General features: G+C 38.9%; 1 protein-coding gene across 2 annotated transcripts in view; it reads right to left on the minus strand.

The window, feature by feature from the left end:
- Nucleotides 1-19,937, minus strand: part of myom3 (myomesin 3) — a 64,282-nt gene that overhangs the window by 42,317 nt on the left and 2,028 nt on the right. Inside the window, exons 2-7 of one of the 2 annotated variants that reach the window (XM_061717283.1) lie at nt 19,930-19,937; nt 11,905-12,009; nt 6,389-6,542; nt 5,015-5,172; nt 4,068-4,160; nt 3,271-3,359 (exon numbers count right to left, since the gene is read on the minus strand). The exon at nt 19,930-19,937 is cut by the window's right edge and continues 121 nt beyond it. In XM_061717283.1, the coding sequence (XP_061573267.1) occupies nt 3,271-3,359; nt 4,068-4,160; nt 5,015-5,172; nt 6,389-6,542; nt 11,905-12,009; nt 19,930-19,937 (607 nt within the window). Of the gene's footprint in view, nt 1-3,270; nt 3,360-4,067; nt 4,161-5,014; nt 5,173-6,388; nt 6,543-11,904; nt 12,010-12,115; nt 12,398-19,929 lie in introns of those variants that run through there. The other variant, XM_061717284.1, reaches the window with a different exon arrangement.

Here is a 19,937-nt window from a genome sequence, read left to right on the forward strand (position 1 = left end):
CTGTTGCTGAGGGCTCGGGAGGTGTAAATCAAGTTATTTTCATTTCAAATATTTGGATGTACCCTTGGATTTGTTTCTGTTGCGTTAGCAGGACATGCCACGACAGCAACCCCACACTCAAACGGCTGCCCTACAGGTCATTTGGGTGGCAATACCAATGTCTGGGGCCAAGGACTATTTTCTTGGTTTTTAAATGGGCTTGTTTATGATTATGAATTATGGAAATGTGTCTCATACATATTTTGCTAACCTCAATGATGCCATGCCCTAACCTCAATGATGCCATGCCCTGTGATCTGCCTTAATGTGTGAATTATTATTGTTAAAAAACAACCCAAAGTCAATAACAAAACAGAATACCTTACTTAATGGTTCTTTTATAATAATTGTTCTTAATTATTTTAGTTGAATAAGACACAGCACAGTTCAATTTGTGTAATTTCAGTGAAATTCAGTTCAGGTGTAGGGTGTTTAAAACAGATCTCTGCTTCTCACAGTGTTAGCCTGATGCTGACACAAATATTAAAATGTAAATCACACCTGGAAAAAATAACCTGCCACATTGTAGACTGAGGACAACACATAGAAAATAGTGTCCAAACTAACAATATCTCCTTTAATAACTACAAAAACAATAGTCCATATTCATATATAGCAGTGGTCCTCACTCCTGGTCCTCGAGAGCCGCTGTCCTGCATGTTTTTGATGTTTCCCTGCATCAACACACCTGATTCTAATTAGTGGTCATCACCAATCTTTCCTCCAGGTCTGCACAGTTATTTGGTGACACAGTCATCTGTATCAGGGTTTACTGGAGCAGGGAAACATCAAAAACATGCAGGACAGCGGCTCTCGAGGACCACTGATATATAGCCTTGCCATTGTAAAATGACCTGCAACTGAACAAATATGAAGTGAAAGAAAGCTTTTTTACTTCAAAATCTAGACTTCAGCAGGTGAGGGGGCGGGGCTTGATCACGGGTTTAGCAGCTAACCAGAGTCAAAGCCAGCAAGTTACTTTTATTTTATTTTATTTAATTTATATATTTAATTATTTTATACCTTTCGCTGTTGTTGTTTCTTACTGTAACTCCAATTTCTGGTTGATACGTCACCACGTTTAGCAAACAGTTAGGACAAAGGAAGAGTAAGAGCAGCTGGCTTGAAAACTTCATGCAACACATGCGCGTTTTAAGGCTGATTTATGGTTTAAGGAGCACCCCCAACCTGGACCTCTGTAAAAAAACAGTTTTATTCTGTTTATAAACACTCTCAGTCGTGATGGCTCCAAAGAAAACGCAGACTGAATGATGAGGAGCTTCACAAACATCCTAAATGAACTTAAATCTGCTCGTTTGGACTGGTGGAGGAAAGATGACCTGCAGTAACCTCAAAACGGCCCCGACTGCAGCCACCGGTGAGTAAATGTTAATTTACCGTTTTAACACCATGTCTTTGTCTGTCCATGTCACTCATCTGCTGCTGTCGGCTCTCGAAGTTTAGTAAACATGGTCCATGTTAGTCAAAGAGTTGTGACAGGATGTTCACCCTGTTGACATTCACCTGAGACGTTTTTGCACATGTCGTTGGAACCCTTGATGTTCTGTCTCTCTGCATGTTACAGTAAATCCTACAGATTATTGCTTGTACTGTTGATTTCCACCCAGAATAGTTGTTTTTCCTATGTTTTCTAACAGTGGGAGTGTGGATAACACACAAGAACCATTAAAATGTACTGTCCCTTGTGGTTAACATTGTTTTTAAGAGCTACTGTAAGAGCATCTTCACAGCGTATTTATGCTCCCTCAAACTCATTATTCCTTCTCCGAAAACATATATGGCAAGTACTTAAGACTAAAAGCTTCTTCAGGTGTACTCTGCCTGACTTAAAAGAAAAAATAAATCTGCAAATCACCTAAATGAACAGTAAATAGCAGTTCACATGTGCAGTTTGGTTTTATATTGTTAATCTGCTTTTATTTTGTTATTTCATTTTAACGTGAATGTGCTCTTATTTTGAAAAGACAAGAAAAAGTCTTTCTGCATGTTACAATACACCCTAGAGATTATTTGCATGCACATTATTGATTTTCACCCAGAATGGTTGTTTTTCCTATGTTTTCCAACAGTGGGAGTGTCGATAAAACATAAGAACCATTAAAACGTACTGTCCCTTGTGGTTAAAATGTTTTTTTGTTAAGAGCTAAGAGCATCTGCACGGCGTATTTATGCTCCCTCAAGCTCATTATTCCTTCTCCGAAAACATATATGACAAGTATTTAAGACTAAAAGCTTCATCAGGTGTACTCTGCCTGACTTAAAAGAAAAAAATCAATCAATGCAGGTAATCTTTTCTTGCATCTCTGTTAATATATGTAAAACCGGTTACTTTGTAAAATTAGCGTATTTTGCAGGTGTAAATTTTGAGGCCTTAAAATTATTTATCACGAACGTTTCCTCACAAACAACCACTAGGCGGCGGTGTTTCTCATTAAATAAGAGCTAAAGACCATCAGCAGCAGAAATTCCTGATCCAGGTTGTTGGGTACCTCTGTCTTCCTGCATGTTTTAGGACGTTTCTTTGCTCCAGCACACCTGGTTCAAACTGACATTGAGGATGAGCTGATTATTTTAATCAGGTGTACCTTAGAAGACCGTCTAAAACATCCATGCAAGTGGTACCCAATGACCAGGATTGAAAAACCACTGGTCCGCAGTATGTAGTGTTTTTTTTTTTTTCTTTTAGACCAGTGTTTTTCCTCTTCCTCCCTGGCCTTCATGTTTTAGATGTTGCTCTGCTCTAACACACCTGGCCCAGATTAATGGACCATTGACGGGCTTGTGTGGACCTAAACGTGATCTGAATGAGGCGTTTTAGAGCAGAGCAACATCTGAAACATGCAGGACAATGTGCCCTGAGCACGAGGGTTGATAACCAACGTATTACAGCACCATTTGTGTCAGATGCCCTTGTTAACCAAAGGTTTTTTTTTTAGAACAGCAGAAAAATGTGCAGCAGGTTCGAATGCAGTCAAGACAATATGGTTTATAGTCTTGCACCCTATTCCATGATTGCTTTCCTTAATATTATTACACTAGTTTGTCAATGTCTCACTATGAGTAAAACGCCTGAAGCTGGACTCTTTAGTGTTGGGTGGGAATAGTATTTTATTCCATATCTGCTCTCTTGCTCTTTTATTTATGCCTTTTTGGTTCTTTTTTTGTGTGTGTGTAGAAACAAGAGCTTATATGAAATTTGAAAATACTCACAGTTCACCACTAGGGTTCCAAACGTCGTAGCTTCACCCAGGACACTCTTGGCAATCACTTTATACTCGCCAGCATCACCTGGAGAACACCTGTATAGATAATATAGGGTGCCATTTGGTGTTTTGTGAAACTTAGACAAAAACACTGTTAAAATGCCAACCCCTTCACTGGATAGTTTTCTTGCTGTTTCATATTTTGACATGTTTTTTGGGCAGAAATATAACATAATGCATACCTTTTTTTTGTTTTAGCTGTTTTGATTTAGGTGTAAACAACAAAAATAACGGTTTGTGTTTTTCAGTCTCTCAAACCCATTTTATACATTAGTTCCTTACCTTACCCTCAAGTGTTTTTTTTACATTTTTTTGGGCAAGTCATAGGGCTGGGCGATTTTGGAAAAAAATAAAATCCAGATTTTTTTTTTTTCTCTGAAAACCCGATTTTCGATTTCGATTTTTTTGGTAAAACTACAAAAGACAATGGAAAAAATTGTTTATTTTTAAAGAAAAATAGCAAACAAATTTCCCTATTGGGAATGAAGTGCAACTGAAAGATACTGTAAATCCTCCTTGAGTTTAGTGAAGTGACAACATTTACAATTTTCTTGACCAAACTAGACGAGCTCTGTCTGTAATGCAGCCAGCTGCAAAAAATCGATTTTCCGATTTCCTTTTTTTAACATCGATTTTGATTAATAAATCCGATTTAGATTTAAAATCGATTAATCGCACAGCCCTAGCAAGTCACATAAGTTTCTTCTGACAGCCCTGAAGTCTTATCAAGCGTTAGTGACCCACCTTCTGATCTCCAGTGTGTTGATACCAAACTGTTGTTTGAGGGTGTAATTCCATGGTTGGTGAGACATCATCAGTGGTTGACCATCCTTGTACCTGAGAAATTAGAAAATATATTTGTCTCTTTAAATATTCCAATAAGTGAATAAAAGGTTTGGCTTTAGTATTTCATGCTCCAGCCAACTGATTCCATGTCCACAGATTTCTGATTCGAGAGAGGGTTCAGTTGAGTCTACAAGCCAAACTACAAGCCTTTGACTTTGCTTTGTGGTGTTTGCGCTTGTTAATAACAGTGAAAGAAAAGCATTGTAGCAAGTATGTTAAATCAAACTTAATATAAAGTTTAAACACAAAGCACTCTGCAGCTCATTGGGCTTGAAATTTCCCAAATGGGAAAGATACATTCATGGAGCTCAAGGTTCATGAGTCCTGATTCTTTTCATCAAATGGTCTCACTGGAGCGCAAGTGTCAAAGTCAACAGTTTTTCAGAGTGACTTTTTATTTATGCAGGTAATTTCATGTTAATACAGATTGAAATATCGAGGTCAGAGTCATTAAGCTGGGTGTCACTGCTTTTAAATCACTTTGTCTAATTGTTTGCATGTGCTTGCACATGCGTCCAACAAATACAGCGCTGTTTAACCAGAGGTGCAATACTGTGGCACCTCTGCTCAAATAAGCACAGTTTTTCTACTATTTTGGTTGAATAAAATAAAACTTTTTGACAAGTCAATCCATTATTTCAGCTCTACCACTTTGCAAATGCTCTTTGAAAGTTACAAATTCAATGACATTTAACTCGGGCTCATTCCTGTCAGCAGGAAAGAAAAGTTAAATTTCAGTCTGCAGACAATCCAAGAAAGTGAATTAAGTAGCTTCCTTAACTGTTATTTTCATTAGAGCAGTAAAGGCGATAAGAAAACAATGGCGGAGGGACAGATGTTGATACCATGTTACTTTAGGGGGTGGACAGCCCTGGACCGTGCAGGAGAGTTTCACCGTCATTCCCTCCCAGACTGTGTGAGCTCTCAGGGGGACTGGGAAGTCTGGGACCTTCCGACTCAGTTGCTCCAGGTACTTCATGTGGGAATATTTTTTCTTTTCTGCCTGAAGGACAAATAGATAAAAAAAAACTGTAGTTTTAAGTAGTGCTGGGCAGTATACCGGTTCATACCGAATACCGGTGTTTATTTTTCTTATGATATGAATTTTTCATATACCGTAATACCGGTGAGTATGTACAGTAGCGTACACAACGTTGGGAACGCCGCGCAGGCCTACGTTCCGCCGCGCGCCACTGAACACTGTTTGTGAGGGTGTTTAGCAGTAGTGATGGACCAATTGTTCGGTAACCGAAATTGTTCCGCCGGAAATGACAAAAAAACACTTTCGGTGTTCGGTGGAATAAGTGGGGAAAAAAACGAACAATTAATAACGGCGTTGTAATATAAGGAAATAGACTGGCCGCTCCCGTACCGGTTGCGCACCACAAACATAAATCATTGGCCAACCAAAAAGTAACCACATAAGAATTTTACCTAACATTCACCAGGAGGTGGAACCGAAACAACATAATGTTGGGAAATTAAAAAATTTTCAGTTTTTTATGTTCAATAAATATTTTCTACCATGTAATTTTGTAAAAGATTTTTTTCTTTGAAAAGCATGCCTAAATCAAATTTATTTGATTTGACAGTAAAATATGCCATTCTAAGCCAATTTACTGCAGCAATTCCTTTCCAAATCATTAGAAAATGTGGTTAACACCCAGTTGTGCATGGGAAAAAATAAATAAATAAAAATACCGTGATATACTGTGAAACCGATATAATTTTGAAAAATACTGTGATATAAATTTTTGGTCATACCGCCCAGCACTAGTTTTAAGTAGCAAGTAGACAATCAATATATAAAATTACTTTCCTGATAAATATTCATGATTTTCTTTAAACTGCAACACATTTTCAGACATGTAAAATAATCAACGAAGGGCTTGATTACTTGACCAGTAAGATGTAAAAACAACAACAAAAAAAAAAACCTTCATCAGTGTTTTCTTTCTTTGAGAAATCCTATTTTTTTCCTGGTGAGTAAATGCAGCTTGAGTAAAAGGTGGAAAATCATCCAAAGACAACACTGAGCTGGAGGTGTTTCCTGTTTCATGCCTCACACACACAACCTGCCAGCTCCAATGTAGCAATCAGTGTTACAACAGATGTTTGGATATCTGCTGGAGGCTTGGTGTCAACGTCAAGTCTGACTGCTCGCTTTCCAGTTGCCTGATCCTTCTGTTTCGTAAATGTAAATAAATACTTTTCTGTACCTGTCTGCGAACAGCCATTGTGTCAATGCGAGTGCGTAACACTTGTTGATTCCTGATTACATCTTCTTCCACCGTCTCAGCCTCATTCCCAAACATTGTCCATTTCTCTCGGGTATGCTCTTCCTCAGCTGACATGGTTTCCTGCAGGATTTCCCTAATAGAAATGGTTTAAAAAAGAAGAATAGCAACTTTAGTTTTTAGTGTTTTGCATATTCGTTTTACATAACAAATACAAAATGTGGAAGTTCAGCAGTTGTAGCAATTAATCTAAAATGTTATCTCAAATGAATGCAAGATTTCCAGCTAGGATGAGATGGTTCTAATTTTCATTTTCAAATTGTGACACGGGGGTCAAAACACAATCAACTTCCATCAATGGATGTGCCTGGAGTTGTAACAGCAGCTCAGACATAAGGATATGCAATAGGGGTTTATGTCATTTGTACGCATGTGCAGATGTTTCTATTTTCTCAGTCATATGGAGACAAATGTCAATTTTATGATGTTTAGCAGTCTTTCTTTTAAAAGGCTTAGTAACAGTGGCGATGGCTTGCTGCTCAGTTTGTTCTTTTGTCATTTCTCATGAGCACCAATCTCATTTGTGCTCTAAGGGTTTGATATGTTGTTTGTTTGTGATTGAAATATCCAATAGGCTGCAACTATCTGCTCACATCACCCCGAAAATATCCACTACTGCTACCGGGGAGTGTTACACAATGATGTTCATTTCTACAGGAAATTTAAATGTGATGCAGTGTCAATAGTTGTGACATCCTTCACTTCTCCTTCATCACAGTAGTTGTCATGGAGATTGCAGGTAGCTGGAATATGTTGTTCAGACAGAAGATACATATTTCATCTTTTTTTTCCTCTAAAATGTAAACACTGATGGTTTTTATTTATTTATTTTCCTTTATTTAGCAGGTACAGTTTGACCAAGCCACCTGCACTGCTAATATATCTTAAATAATCAAAGGGCAAAGGTGATTACATCAAGAAGACAAACAATTGGGCAAGTTAATCACTGGTAGTTGTTTTAACTGGGGACATAGTTACAAAGCTTGATTGATTAGTTTTTTTTTGTCTAGGGCTACATAAGTGCTATAGTGAATCCTTACTAACTTGTGGTTTTCGTTCATTGAGTAAGCAAAGATGGACAGGCACCCCTTTAAAAACAAACGTGTGTGTGTGTGTGTGTGTGTGTGTGTGTGTGTGTGTGTGTGTGTGTGTGTGTGTGTGTGTGTGTGTGTGTGTGTGTGTGTGTGTGTGTGTGTGTGTGTGTGTGTGTGTGTGTGTGTGTGTGTGTGTGTGTGTGTGTGTGTGTGTGTGTGTGTGTGTGTGTGTGTGTGTGTGTGTGTGTGTGTGTGTGTGTGTGTGTGTGTGTGTGTGTGTGTGTGTGTGTGTGTGTGTGTGTGTGTGTGTGTGTGTGGTAGCAGCTGTGAATATTTCCAAACTACATAGCATCAAATATGTCGTGTTTACATGCAGTTCATTCATATGCATGGATGTCTAAACTCTCCAACAGACATTCACAGATTCAGCCAACATTTTAAATCCAGTGGTTTAATAATCCTTTTTCATCACCAGAGGGGTGTGTATCCTGAACCGTCTTTTGACTGACAGTCCTCTGGGTTTAATTAGCTGAGAATATACTTTCCACACACACATTGACACACAAAAACAAGACATTTTCAGTTTTTACACTAATGCCTCTCTTTCTGCCTTAGCGTGCCACTTGAGCATCAATGGCTTCCCAAATGTTTGTGATTATTCTGTAAGATGCACAAATTGGATGAATAAATATGCATACGCAGTCCCAGGTAACCAAGAATGCACCTTAAACTTATGATGCTGCTGGCTAATTTAGCGTATGTCAGGGTTTTTAATCTTAAAATGCTCAGAGGTTTTAATCCCTGAGGGGATGAACCACTGGATTTCTTCAAGTCATTGAGTATGAAGGGTTTATGGCTTAATTATTGCTACATATGGAAATGTGAACATGCTTGTTGATGCAAAACAAACCAGACATGCGTAAGTCAGCAGCAAAATGTATGACTTGTATCAGTCTGTGTAGACAAAATGTTGGAAAACCGTTGTTTTAATAAGATGCTAAAATACATTCGGATCTAAACTTGTCCAACGATGTAGAAAATCCTTTTCCACACGAGTCAAAATAAATGTCACAATTTCTCATTTTGTAAGGCCTTGGCAAAGAAATGTCAGACCATAGTTGCTTTGGGCCTCATATTTCACTTTTGCTCTTACCTGGCATAAGTTATCGATCCTCTGTGTCACTAGATATACAGCTTTAATGTATCATCATACACATATTGATGAGAGGACCATATTAGACTTCTGACTATTTGTTAGAAAAATCAAGCTTGAATTAAGAGGCAGAAGGGTTCAGTGGCTGAAAAACAAAACAAAAAATCTGACGGTGAGATGAGAGAAGTACTTTCAGCAGATTCACATCGATTGTTAAGATTAAAGGTAGTAGTAGTTGCCTGGAAGAGGGCGTCTAACGAGATACTACACTAGCAGGGACACGTCACTGTAGCTGAGGCTCAATATTACATTTTCTTCCATGTTTTGACCTCTGTTTATAACATTTAACAGCTATGTGCCAGTCAGTGCTACCTTTTATGGCTGGAAGAATACAAAATTTGTGATATTTTTAGCGTGGGCAATGACATCCATACACACTACAAATATGTAGTCCGTTTTGACATGAGTGTAATCACATTCTGGGAGGATTGGAGATCAGTGAAGTAGTAGCTGCTGTTTGGCCACCAAATGCGAAATCGCTATTTAATCCCAGTAAAGACACTGTGTGACCCAGTCAGTACAAGGTGCCCTTAGAGCAAGAGAAGGATTTTGGTAAAGCAAATCAAGTCACTAGAGGCAACAATCCCCTAGCTTCTTTTCTGGGACTTATTTTTAGCTATGACATCCGCTTTCTGACAGCTGTGGATTAATGCCGTCCTGGCAACATGATCGTAAGACACTTAGGGAGTAGAGGGTGCCTTGTACGTGTCATCTGTGTGTCCTCTCAGATTCTGATCAATCAATTAAACATTCGATTAACTGCTAACAAATGTAATGTGCTGTTAACAGGCACATATGTAATTTTTTTTTCCATCATCTTAATTTTTTTGTTAATCCTGTATATAACTGAGAGAAAAACAGCTGAATCCTAGCTGTTGGAACTGGGTTTTCATTAGTTGACTGCCATAAAGTTGGAAACATATTTCTTTTTCTTGTATTTGGCTTGTTTTTTTTCAGGATTGTTCATGGACAGTCATTTTTAGAAGAAAACAAACTTCTATTCTGTTAAAATCAGGAAATTGTTGATCTTTTAATCTTTGCTGACCTCCTCCAAACACAGAGGACAAATGATAAATTGCCTTTGAGTGTGTGTGTGTGTGTGTGTGTGTGTGTGTGTGTGTGTGTGTGTGTGTGTGTGTGTGTGTGTGTGTGTGTGTGTGTGTGTGTGTGTGTGTGTGTGTGTGTGTGTGTGTGTGTGTGTGTGTGTGTGTGTGTGTGTGTGTGTGTGTGTGTGTGTGTGTGTGTGTGTGTGTGTGTGTGTGGAGGTGAATGAGAGATATTGGTGCAGACATTGAAAATTACTTTGTACAATACAAAGTTTACCAAAAAAAGGCCAATATGAATGTACCGGTAGACCCTTTTACTGTTTAATTTTAAACAGGCCAGAGCCTTTTTTGGTGCAAGCTACTTATATTTACTTATACTATTCTGAGAAGCTACAACTAAATTTTAACTTGAATAAAGCAAACACAAAACTTTAACTGAGATTATTCCTTGGTAAATGTTGGTAGGGGATGTATCCATCCTGTTAGCCAGGTGTTCATGTTGGACCCTGGTCACATCAGTTTTTATACTTCATGAGCGATTTTGACTTATGTGTTCTCATTTCGAGGAAAGTAGTCTCTTAATTTCGTCAGCCAGACTCTAAAAATATTCAGCCATTGCTTTACAAGTCAAGGAGCAGCAAACTTGGCAGTCATTGATTAATCAATAGATATTTTGTTTGCATTTGCCTCCAAAAAGGAACTGGATCTTCCCCCTCTTCTTTGGAAAAATGCACTCTACAACTCAGTTGACTGGCTGCCTTTTTGGCTTTGAGACATCCGTAAGACATTGAAATTAAAGGGCCAGCTGGCCTTCAAGATGGATGAATGGGAAGGAAAAGTCCTCGGTGTCTGTTGTTTGTTTAGACTCTTATTGGTATAAAAGCTCTGGTTCTGTGCTCGTTCAGAGTCACTCTGGAAACCGGGCGGCTGTTCCGTCCCAAAGTGGAAAGAGAGGATATGGCTGTGAGTCCAGATGGAGCAGCAGAGCTTTATGGCATACAGAGATCATCCAGGAAAGAAGTCCTTGAAATAAAAGGGGAGTCTTACTCATGGTCTTTTGTTGAGTGTGGGAAGAAGGTTCTTGGAGATAGTCCTTGGCATTTTTTTATCCACAAAACATTCATCCAATAGTAGAAACTGAAATAATGTCGCTTTGTCAAGAGCGGCAGCTGGAGCTTTGAATGAACTCTGTGGAGTCGTTATGTGTTCTTGTTTTCAGCATTTTGGACTTTTTGTGGTGGGACTGCATTATATTGTGTTTGAATAAATTAACCAACCATCAAAATAATACCATTGTGGATATGGATATATTTTAGTTACTGTAACTATCCATAAAACATTGCATTGTTTTATATATACTGTGTGTGTGTGTGTGTGTGTGTGTGTGTGTGTGTGTGTGTGTGTGTGTGTGTGTGTGTGTATATATTAGGGCTGGGACTTTATCGCGTTAATTACGATTAATTAATTACAGAAAAATAACGCAACAAAAAAAAATAACGCATTTAATCGCAATTTAATCTTTTGCACTCCAAACAGTGCGGAACGTCTCTCATTGCACAAGTTCCCGGTACAAGTTACCTGTAATACTGATGCACAGAACTCAACACAAGAAACAACAATGGAAACCAAAACCGATGGATGGGAAGTCGTTGCTGGGGCTGGTGGGCGGAAATTTTAGTTTTAAAAAACTACCGAGTGGAAACCTGGATAAAAGCAGAGTTGTGTGCAAATTGTGCAAGAAAGAATTTGCCTCTTCCAGCGTCCGCACATCAATGCCAAACATGTTGCAGCTAGCACAATTCAATGATTCAGTATACCAAAATCCATTTAAGTTGAAAAATGTTACTTCTTGTGTCAAATGTTGATATGTGATTAATTAATTACAAAGCCTTTAATTAATTAGATTACATTTTTTAATCGAGTCCCACCACTAGTATGTGTATATATGTATATGTATATATATATATGTGTATATATGTATATGTGTATATATATATATATATATATATGTATATATATACACACACACACACACACACACATTTTTTTTTTTAATAAAAATCTATATCTGCATTCATACCTCCCACTTCTTAGGATGGCTAAAAGTCCAACGTGATTTCTGTAAATGTATTTGTGTTGTCTCACCATGTCCTGTGACGAGGAATGCTCTTCTCGTTGAAAATCTCTTTGACGGACATCACATCAGCAGGGATGATGGGATAGAAATCAGAGTAGGACGCTTCTTCATCACTGATGTATCCGGAGCATGTTGAGAGGGGGCATGATAAGCATTATTAACACATTTTGCATCAAATAAGACAGGTAAAATAAAATAAAATGGAGATCCTCTCGTTACCTTTTTATTTCACTGTTGTTTTATCTTTTGATTGAGTTCATAGTAGCATACCTTTTTTATTATTTTGCTGGATTATGGCATATATCAAGACTAAATTTCAACACTGTTCCTTTCCTCTGTCGGCTATAAGCTCTGAACAGAATAAGAGGTTGTACAGTACATCAGGAAGAGGTCTGACAAATGTTGACAAATGTAATGTGCATGGGGTTTTGCTTTAGGGACTTAGTTTGAAATGCCAAACTATTCTTGGTAAAGAGAACGGTTTAAAGTGATATCTTCTGTCTTCTCTTGTAAAGAACTACCAAGGTAAACAATTACCAAAGAAAATGAGACAAGTGACAAAGAACTGGGATTTCATGAAATACAGATCTCTATAAAAACAGTCACCACCGTTTGTCTGCCGGGCTGAAGCCAAGGTGTAAAGCCTACTGCGGATTTATCTCTGCTCTGTGTTGTAAACTGCTCCAGTTACAAAAGTACTACGTGGATATACAATGATTTTGCTGATTTAAATTTATATCCTTTTCTAAAGTTACAATATTATTTATAAATCATCTTGCAGCAGCTTAAAACCAAAAGAGGAGTCCATCTTGCAATATATTTGTAATTTTTGTTCTGAAGCGTAACCTGTTTTATTGCACCAATTAGCTGCATACATTCCATATGTTGTGTGAAAAGTCTAATGTGGCTACTCGAGCAGCGCTGCACGCTATATGACCTGTTTCTACTCAAGTGGGAGAACTGTCATAATTATAATCAGCTGCTTCTGTTCTGTCTGTGTTCCCTTTTTTCCTACTGGTGTAAATATGCACATGCTATTGTCTTCAGGGAGCTTACGTAAGCAGGAGGAACAGGAGTTGTTGATGTGTGGTCATGCATATGGTAACAATGTGGGCAATGAGCCAAGGCTTTTGGATCTGTTTAACGGATTGTTTATGGTACAATGGTGATTTTATTCGTTGTGGCACTATGGCGTTCAGTCAAATTTCACTTTCTACGTTGTGCTCTTGTCAGCTGGATAGATAGTGGTGTTTTTGTGCTCCAGTTGACAAGCTGACAAACAAAAAACCCCAGTCAATAGGTAAGTACAGTGGAGTGATTGTTTATCAAAATGTCTGCTACTTTCTGTCTCTGTGATTACAGCCTTTTAGTTGTTCCTTTATTTTGGGGACATATGATAAATGCAATCATGCAGACACTTTCAATAGATACTCATGAGCCTCCACTGCATGATTGTTTGTATAGAGCTCCACTGATAAATTGAGCTGACCTTTTCCATTTGAGCTCGCATTAGAATAGGAGCTTTTGTTGATGCTGACAAGGTCTCCTGTGCCACTCAGGTTGGAAGAAAATATTTGCAACAGGAGATGCAAACATTTCAGCTTCCCTTCATTCACATACAAGAGTTCCTCTTTTAACAAGAGCAATTAACGACCACAGTGAAAGGATATATGAAGTTGGACTGCTTTTTGTTCATATAGACCATTATTTGAGGTGGAGGTGAACACGACAACCTTTCTCCACTGATGCAACAAAAAATAAGGTTTCTGTGCCAGAACGGTCTATTTACCCAGGTGTGCATGACACAACCCCCTTCTACCGTTGCCACTAACATTTAGCCTCAGGCATTACTTTGAACCAGCCATGTTACAAATTGCAATGCAAATTAACATAACTTCTCATTTCTTTTGTTTGCAAGCAGGGACATTTCCCCCTGCCAAGGTGCTCAGAGGACAACTTCTGCTTTTCACGTCTCTCTTTTTCTCTTTTTCTTTGTTTGAATTTCCCTTTTTGACTATTTACTCAGACGTTTGCCAACTTGAATAATGTAGCATCCCAACACGGGACAGTATCACTAAAGTCAGACTGCATTCATACATTCACATAGACAAACACTCAGGACACACCTATAAACACACAGGTAGATCTAGTCAAGCCAAAGAATGGCTCCAGCTGTGTGCAGGAGGATAGAGGATGTGCAGATGTGTTCGTAAACAACAACAGGCTTCCTCATAATATTAACAGGAGGAAATAAAAAAGAGGAAACATGAGTGGCAGTAGCATGTTTTGCTCTCTTTGTTTGTATGCATGCCATCACGAATGCAATTTTAGCTATTGTTTGCAAAAAAAAAGGTTAACTTCTTTTTGTTTGGTACATGAACGTTGAAACTTACATTAAGATAAATCCATGCGTGCGCCCAGTGAGGATGTTGTAGGTAACAGTTTGATAATGCACCTGCTCTCTCTCATGCTTCTTTTTTCACAAGTAGAGAGAGGTTCTAAGTGTAACTGAGCTTGATGGAATAATTGGTTCTTTTTATCACCCCATAACAGAAAAAATGAGTCCATTTCTCTTCATTCTGTAAGGGACTATAGACCCTCAGGTAAGCCTCATTAAACAACTTAGAGCAGAAAGGATGTTAAAACGAAGCCACATTTAATTTGAGACTGTAACAGCAGTGGCTTCTGTTTGATCTCACTGGAGCTATTTAAGCTCACAGCTTTTTGTTGTCTTCATAATTTGTTTTAGCTACAGAATAAACACATCAGGGCCAGTATACAGTATTAGAGTGAGGTTAACTAGTTGGAGAATTACGTTCACAATTGAAACCATCTACAATCAAATAATATGGAACAGCATTCACCCTTTTCCGTTCACCTTTTTTTAAATACATATATATTCAACAAAGAAAATAATTTCTTAAATTTTCTGCACCAGTTTCTCTGGGAATATTCTGCCAAACTGTCAGGGAGCTGAGGCAGGGGAAGCAGTACTTTGCCTGGTAAGGTCTCTGCAGGGGTGCTGGAGAAGAGAGTCAGATTGATCATTTAAACTCAAATTCAGGGGGAATAATGTGGGTTCTGCCCCGGTCGGGAACACTAGGCTAACATTATAGTCAGTACGTTCACATGCAGCGATTCAACCTGGTTGCAGATCAGTTGCAGACATTGTTCCGACTTTTAAACTGCATGTGAACACCTCAACCAGGTCAAGTCAACCTGGTCAAGCTGGATTCATCAACCAGTTTGGAGCACCTAGATAAGCCAGTCGCAACCAGGTTGTTAACGCCATGTATACGGGGACATAGATATTGTAGTCTGCGCATGCTCGAGAATTTCCCCCGGGTGGGGTTTTCCCCCGGGGGAGGGGATTCACCCGGAAGTGAAAGGAGACGACGCGTGCTCAGTAGTTGAAAAGGAGGCGGCGCGTGTTTACCCATTCTTTCATTCTATTCTTCAAAACACATGCATATGTTTGCACATGTTTAATTCATCTTTTTTTGCACATGTTTATGATTGTATATAGTTTTGTTTTTTGTTTTTTTTTGTATCTTAATAAAAATCAAAATCACTCAAAACACTAATATCTAGCTCTTTGTAAAAAAAAAAGTTTAGTTTAGTCTATTTTGCACATAAAACATAACAGTAAAAAAACAATTATTCAAGAGTTCAAGAGTCAAAAGATTCGTTGTTCTTTTCATCATCAACACTAAAAGGTTCATAATGCAGGAAATGTAGGCTGCTGTAGCCTCGTCGAGGTGCTCGGACGCCATCTTTCTTTCTTGTTGTTGGTAAACGGAGGTCAACCGGAAGTGGTTCTTTGTTGAAATGGTTACCTTGGGTACAGCGCCACCTAGCGTCACGGAGTCAGCCATGCTCTGGTTACAGTGGCTTATTCAATCTGATTCAGTCTGATCTCAGAACAGCATGTATAATCAGACAAGTGATCCAATCTTCTGCATGTCATTATGTGATAAGATCTGCAACCAGGTTGAATCGCTGCATGTGTACGTACTGAGTGTCACTAGGGTCCCGGAGGGGGTATGGGAGTTTGCCCAACACGTTCACATGTGTTTTGTGGACTTGAAAACCCATTCAACTGTCCTTTGGGATACGGTGCTCTGACAATATGGGATAATGTATCCATTGCTACAGGCTCAGTCCCTATACAAACGGAGAGTTTGGTCTACATTGCAGATGGTAAGTCAGATCTGTTTCAGGTGGGAGTTGGATTCAATCAGGGCTTCCCTTTGTCCCAGGTTTTCTTCATAACTCTTATGAACAGAATTTCTAGGCGAGGTCAAGGAGAAGAAGAGGGATTTGATGGTTCTCAGTCGGAAAATGGTGCAGTGCCCTCTCTGGATGGGGAGTGACGTGCTGCCTCAAGTGGAGGATTTAAAGTATCCTGGGCTCACAAGCCAGGTAAGAATGGATCAGGAGATTGACAGGCAGTTAGGGGTGGAATCTGTAGTGATGCACACTCTGTATCACTAACTTGATGAAGAGAGATCTGGGCCAAAAGGCAAGGATTTCTGTTTGCTGGTTGATTTATGTTCCCAGCCTTGCCTCACAAAAATGTGGGTACCAAAAGAATAAGATCGACAGTACAAGCAACTGAAATCAGTTTCCTCCATCGGGTGGCTGGACTCCCCCTTAAGGCCATTGCTCAAGACAAATCGCTTGCATTCTTTTTCTATAGAAAGCCGGTAGGCGTGTTTATCATATTCAGTTCAATTTCTAAAGTATTTTATCTATTCCCTATTCCCTAATTAATTGTTGCAGTTCTCATTTAAGTCTATCGCCTACGCAAGGGATCTGTGGAAGGCAGTGGGTCAAAAAGTTGAGCTTCGCTCAACTTTATGTAAATGAGGGCAATCCAGTGTGAGGGCGTCGTCTAATCAAAGTTGACATCGCTGGCTGTGTCATTGAGTTTCGGGAAGGTTCAGGTCCACTGCTCTAGTGATTATACCAGAGCCTGAATGCTAATACTGTTGAAATAACACCGTGGGGAAAAGCTAATTGTGGCTGTAGCAGGCTTTCCTCTGTTGTATGAGGCCTTGCTACCCATGGGGGCAGTGATTGGAGGAAGGGGGTGGGGGTGTTGGTTATTAAAATGCAGCTGAAGTTTACAGCTATTCATGGTTGGTTACAGTTATGGTATGGTTATCGTAATCCATTGATTCCAAACTCATCATTTATTGATTTATTTTTTTTTTATCCCAGGTTACATATTTTTTTTAAATTTAAGTACACGCCTCCAAGCGGGGAGTGGGAGGTCTGGGCGTCTTTGCTTAAGCTGCTACCCCCACGACCCGATTTCAGATCAGTAAAGGTTGGTGGATGGATGGATGGATAGAACTACAGCACCCTCATAAGGGATCAAGGTCTCAAGCTGAATAGCCGTCATCCAGTCAAACAAACCTTTTCCAACTGTTTTGCATCTGTAAATGAAAAAATGCAGAGCCTTTTTTCTGGGTTTAGAAAAAGGATTTTATAGCTCACATTGACAAATTGAAACTTGAAGCCCTCTTGAGCTAGAGGTTTTTTTTCTCCCTTTACCCCAGTTTAGCTTTGACCACCCAATTTCTGACTTTACCCCCAGAACAATGTATAACCAGCAGCAATTTCTTGCATGTATAAGCTTGAGGTGTTTGTGTCTGTATTTGTCACCTGGCTTTGTAGTGAAATCTGACTTGTCCTTACACCCCGACCACAGGCAATTCTTTGTTGCGAATTGGGTCTCTGTGACATGTGTTTGTGAATTATGTATGTGAATATGGGCTGCTAGCAGCTTCTACCGATGGTCCACAGAGTGCACTTGAGTGAATATAATGTCTCATTGTGCTTAGAATAACGAGACTGCCATATGGTTCTCTTGTCATGAATACTTAATCTCATTTGTCAACTGAAAACACATCAGTGGTTATTGATCAGAGCAGCTTTGTCCAGGTCATGCAGCATAATATAGAGCACACAGTGCCTGATGTACGTCTTTCTTTCACCAGAAAGGAATTGCTTTCTAGACACCCAAGGGTGTTTTACTGCCAGTGTTTCATCCATTTAAAATACTGAGTCGGACTTTCCAGATACCAATGCAGTGATGCAGTATTTTTGTCTTATTTTCAACAAGCTAATGTCGTAAAAACACCTTCAACAAAAGGTCACTCGCATATTATTGAGCTACTTGATCTCACTTGATTCACCACCTGACTTTTCATCTTCTTGTAATTTTGTTAATTTCATTTACTAACAAACAGAATTCCATGTATTATATAATAACAAGTCATTCAAAATTGGGTCATGGAGGAAGCAGCAGTTTTTCAATGGCACCAAGGCTGAAGTGGGATCCCGGGCCTTTGGGCCTCCGGGCACACCACCGGCCCGTCTTCCCCCCCTTTTCCATTGGGGGGGTGGAGCCTGAGTGGGGCTATAGTAGTGATGGCAGTGACATATTTTTAACTGCTAAATGCCTTTTTAACTAAAAAAAAAACTGCTTTGGTGTCTTCCATTCAGGTTTAAGATTGCATCATAACACACACTGAGACTGCTCTGACTGAAGTGTCTAATGACATATACTTAAAGACAGAAAGTGGAAAAATGTTAGTTTTAATTTTGCTAGATTTCAGTGCTGCATTTGATAGAGTTGACCAAAACTAATCAAATGACTGGCGAACTGCGTGGGTCTTTCCAGAACTGTACTAAAGTGGTTCAAAGTGTATTTAGAGAACTGGCAGTACTTTGTGTCAATAGGTAACGTTACATCTGAGCTGAGCTTACAAGGCAAGACAAGGAGATTCCATGGACTTTGCATAACAAAAACATGAAAAGTCAAGAGGAAAACAAATAATCAGTTACAGTGCATTGGCAGAATAAAGAAAAGTGAGACTTAAACTAGAGTTATAGTGTAGTACTGAGGGTTTAAATTAAAGAGTTTAAATAATTAAATCAAAGACGGCTATAAACAAATGCATTTAAGCGTGATATAAAGGACCTGAGGATTTCAACGTTCCTGCAGTTTTCTGGAAGTTTGTTCCAGGTCTGTGGATCATAAAAGCTGAATGTTGCTTCTCCATGTTTCATCCTTATTCTGGGGACACAGAGCAGACCTGAACCGGAAGACCAAAGAGGTCTGGATGGTTGACATGGCAACAAGAAATCTGATGTATTTTGTCCTTATACCATTCAGTGATATATAAACTAACATAAGTATTTTTAATTCTATTCTCTGAGGTACCAGGGACGAGAATTACATCTGGAGTTCACCAAGGTTCCATCATGGGACCTATTCTGTTTGACATCTACATGCTCCCACTGGCACAGATTATAAAGAACAACAAAATAAGTTACCACAGCTATACGGATGACACGCTGATATATATTACAATGTCACCAGGACACCTTTACAGGCTCTTGGCAAATGCATTGAGGAGATTAATGACTGGATGTGCCAGAACTTTTAAACGCAAACAAAACTGAGGTAATTGCCTTTGGAGCAAAAGAGAAACAATTACAGGTCCCTACAGAGCTTTAATCTATACACTTAAAACCATCAACCAGGGCGGAAATCTTGGTGTAGAACTCAGATCTAAACTTTGAATCCCCTCGTTGTTGAATTGTACTATGTATACTAATGAATTTGATTCTTTTTCAATACAATGTGGATGGCAATCACCCTTAAGACAATTCGTCTCTAGTAACCTTTTGAATATCATGGTTATATATTCTTAAAAGGTTTATTTCCTTAAAACACTGAATACTGTGAATTTCTGCACATAAAAACTTCCTTTATGTCATCCAGTGGAACTACTAGGGCAGCAAAGAGGTGTATGACACTGATTCTGCTAGTGATATTCATGCCTTTTTTTTTAAATTGCATCATTTTTTGGCTTTGGTCTTTCTATCAGTAGAAAGATCAAACTAATCATGAAAAATACACCAAAATCATCTTTCCATGACAAATTCATTATTATAAATTCCAACAATGAAAATAGCTGCAACTCTACTTCTACTGTATGTTGGAAAACTGCTTGCACCTTGAAGT

This window comes from Cololabis saira, chromosome 3 (assembly GCF_033807715.1).
Source record: "Cololabis saira isolate AMF1-May2022 chromosome 3, fColSai1.1, whole genome shotgun sequence".
In the NCBI taxonomy this organism is placed as follows: Eukaryota; Metazoa; Chordata; class Actinopteri; order Beloniformes; family Belonidae; genus Cololabis; species Cololabis saira.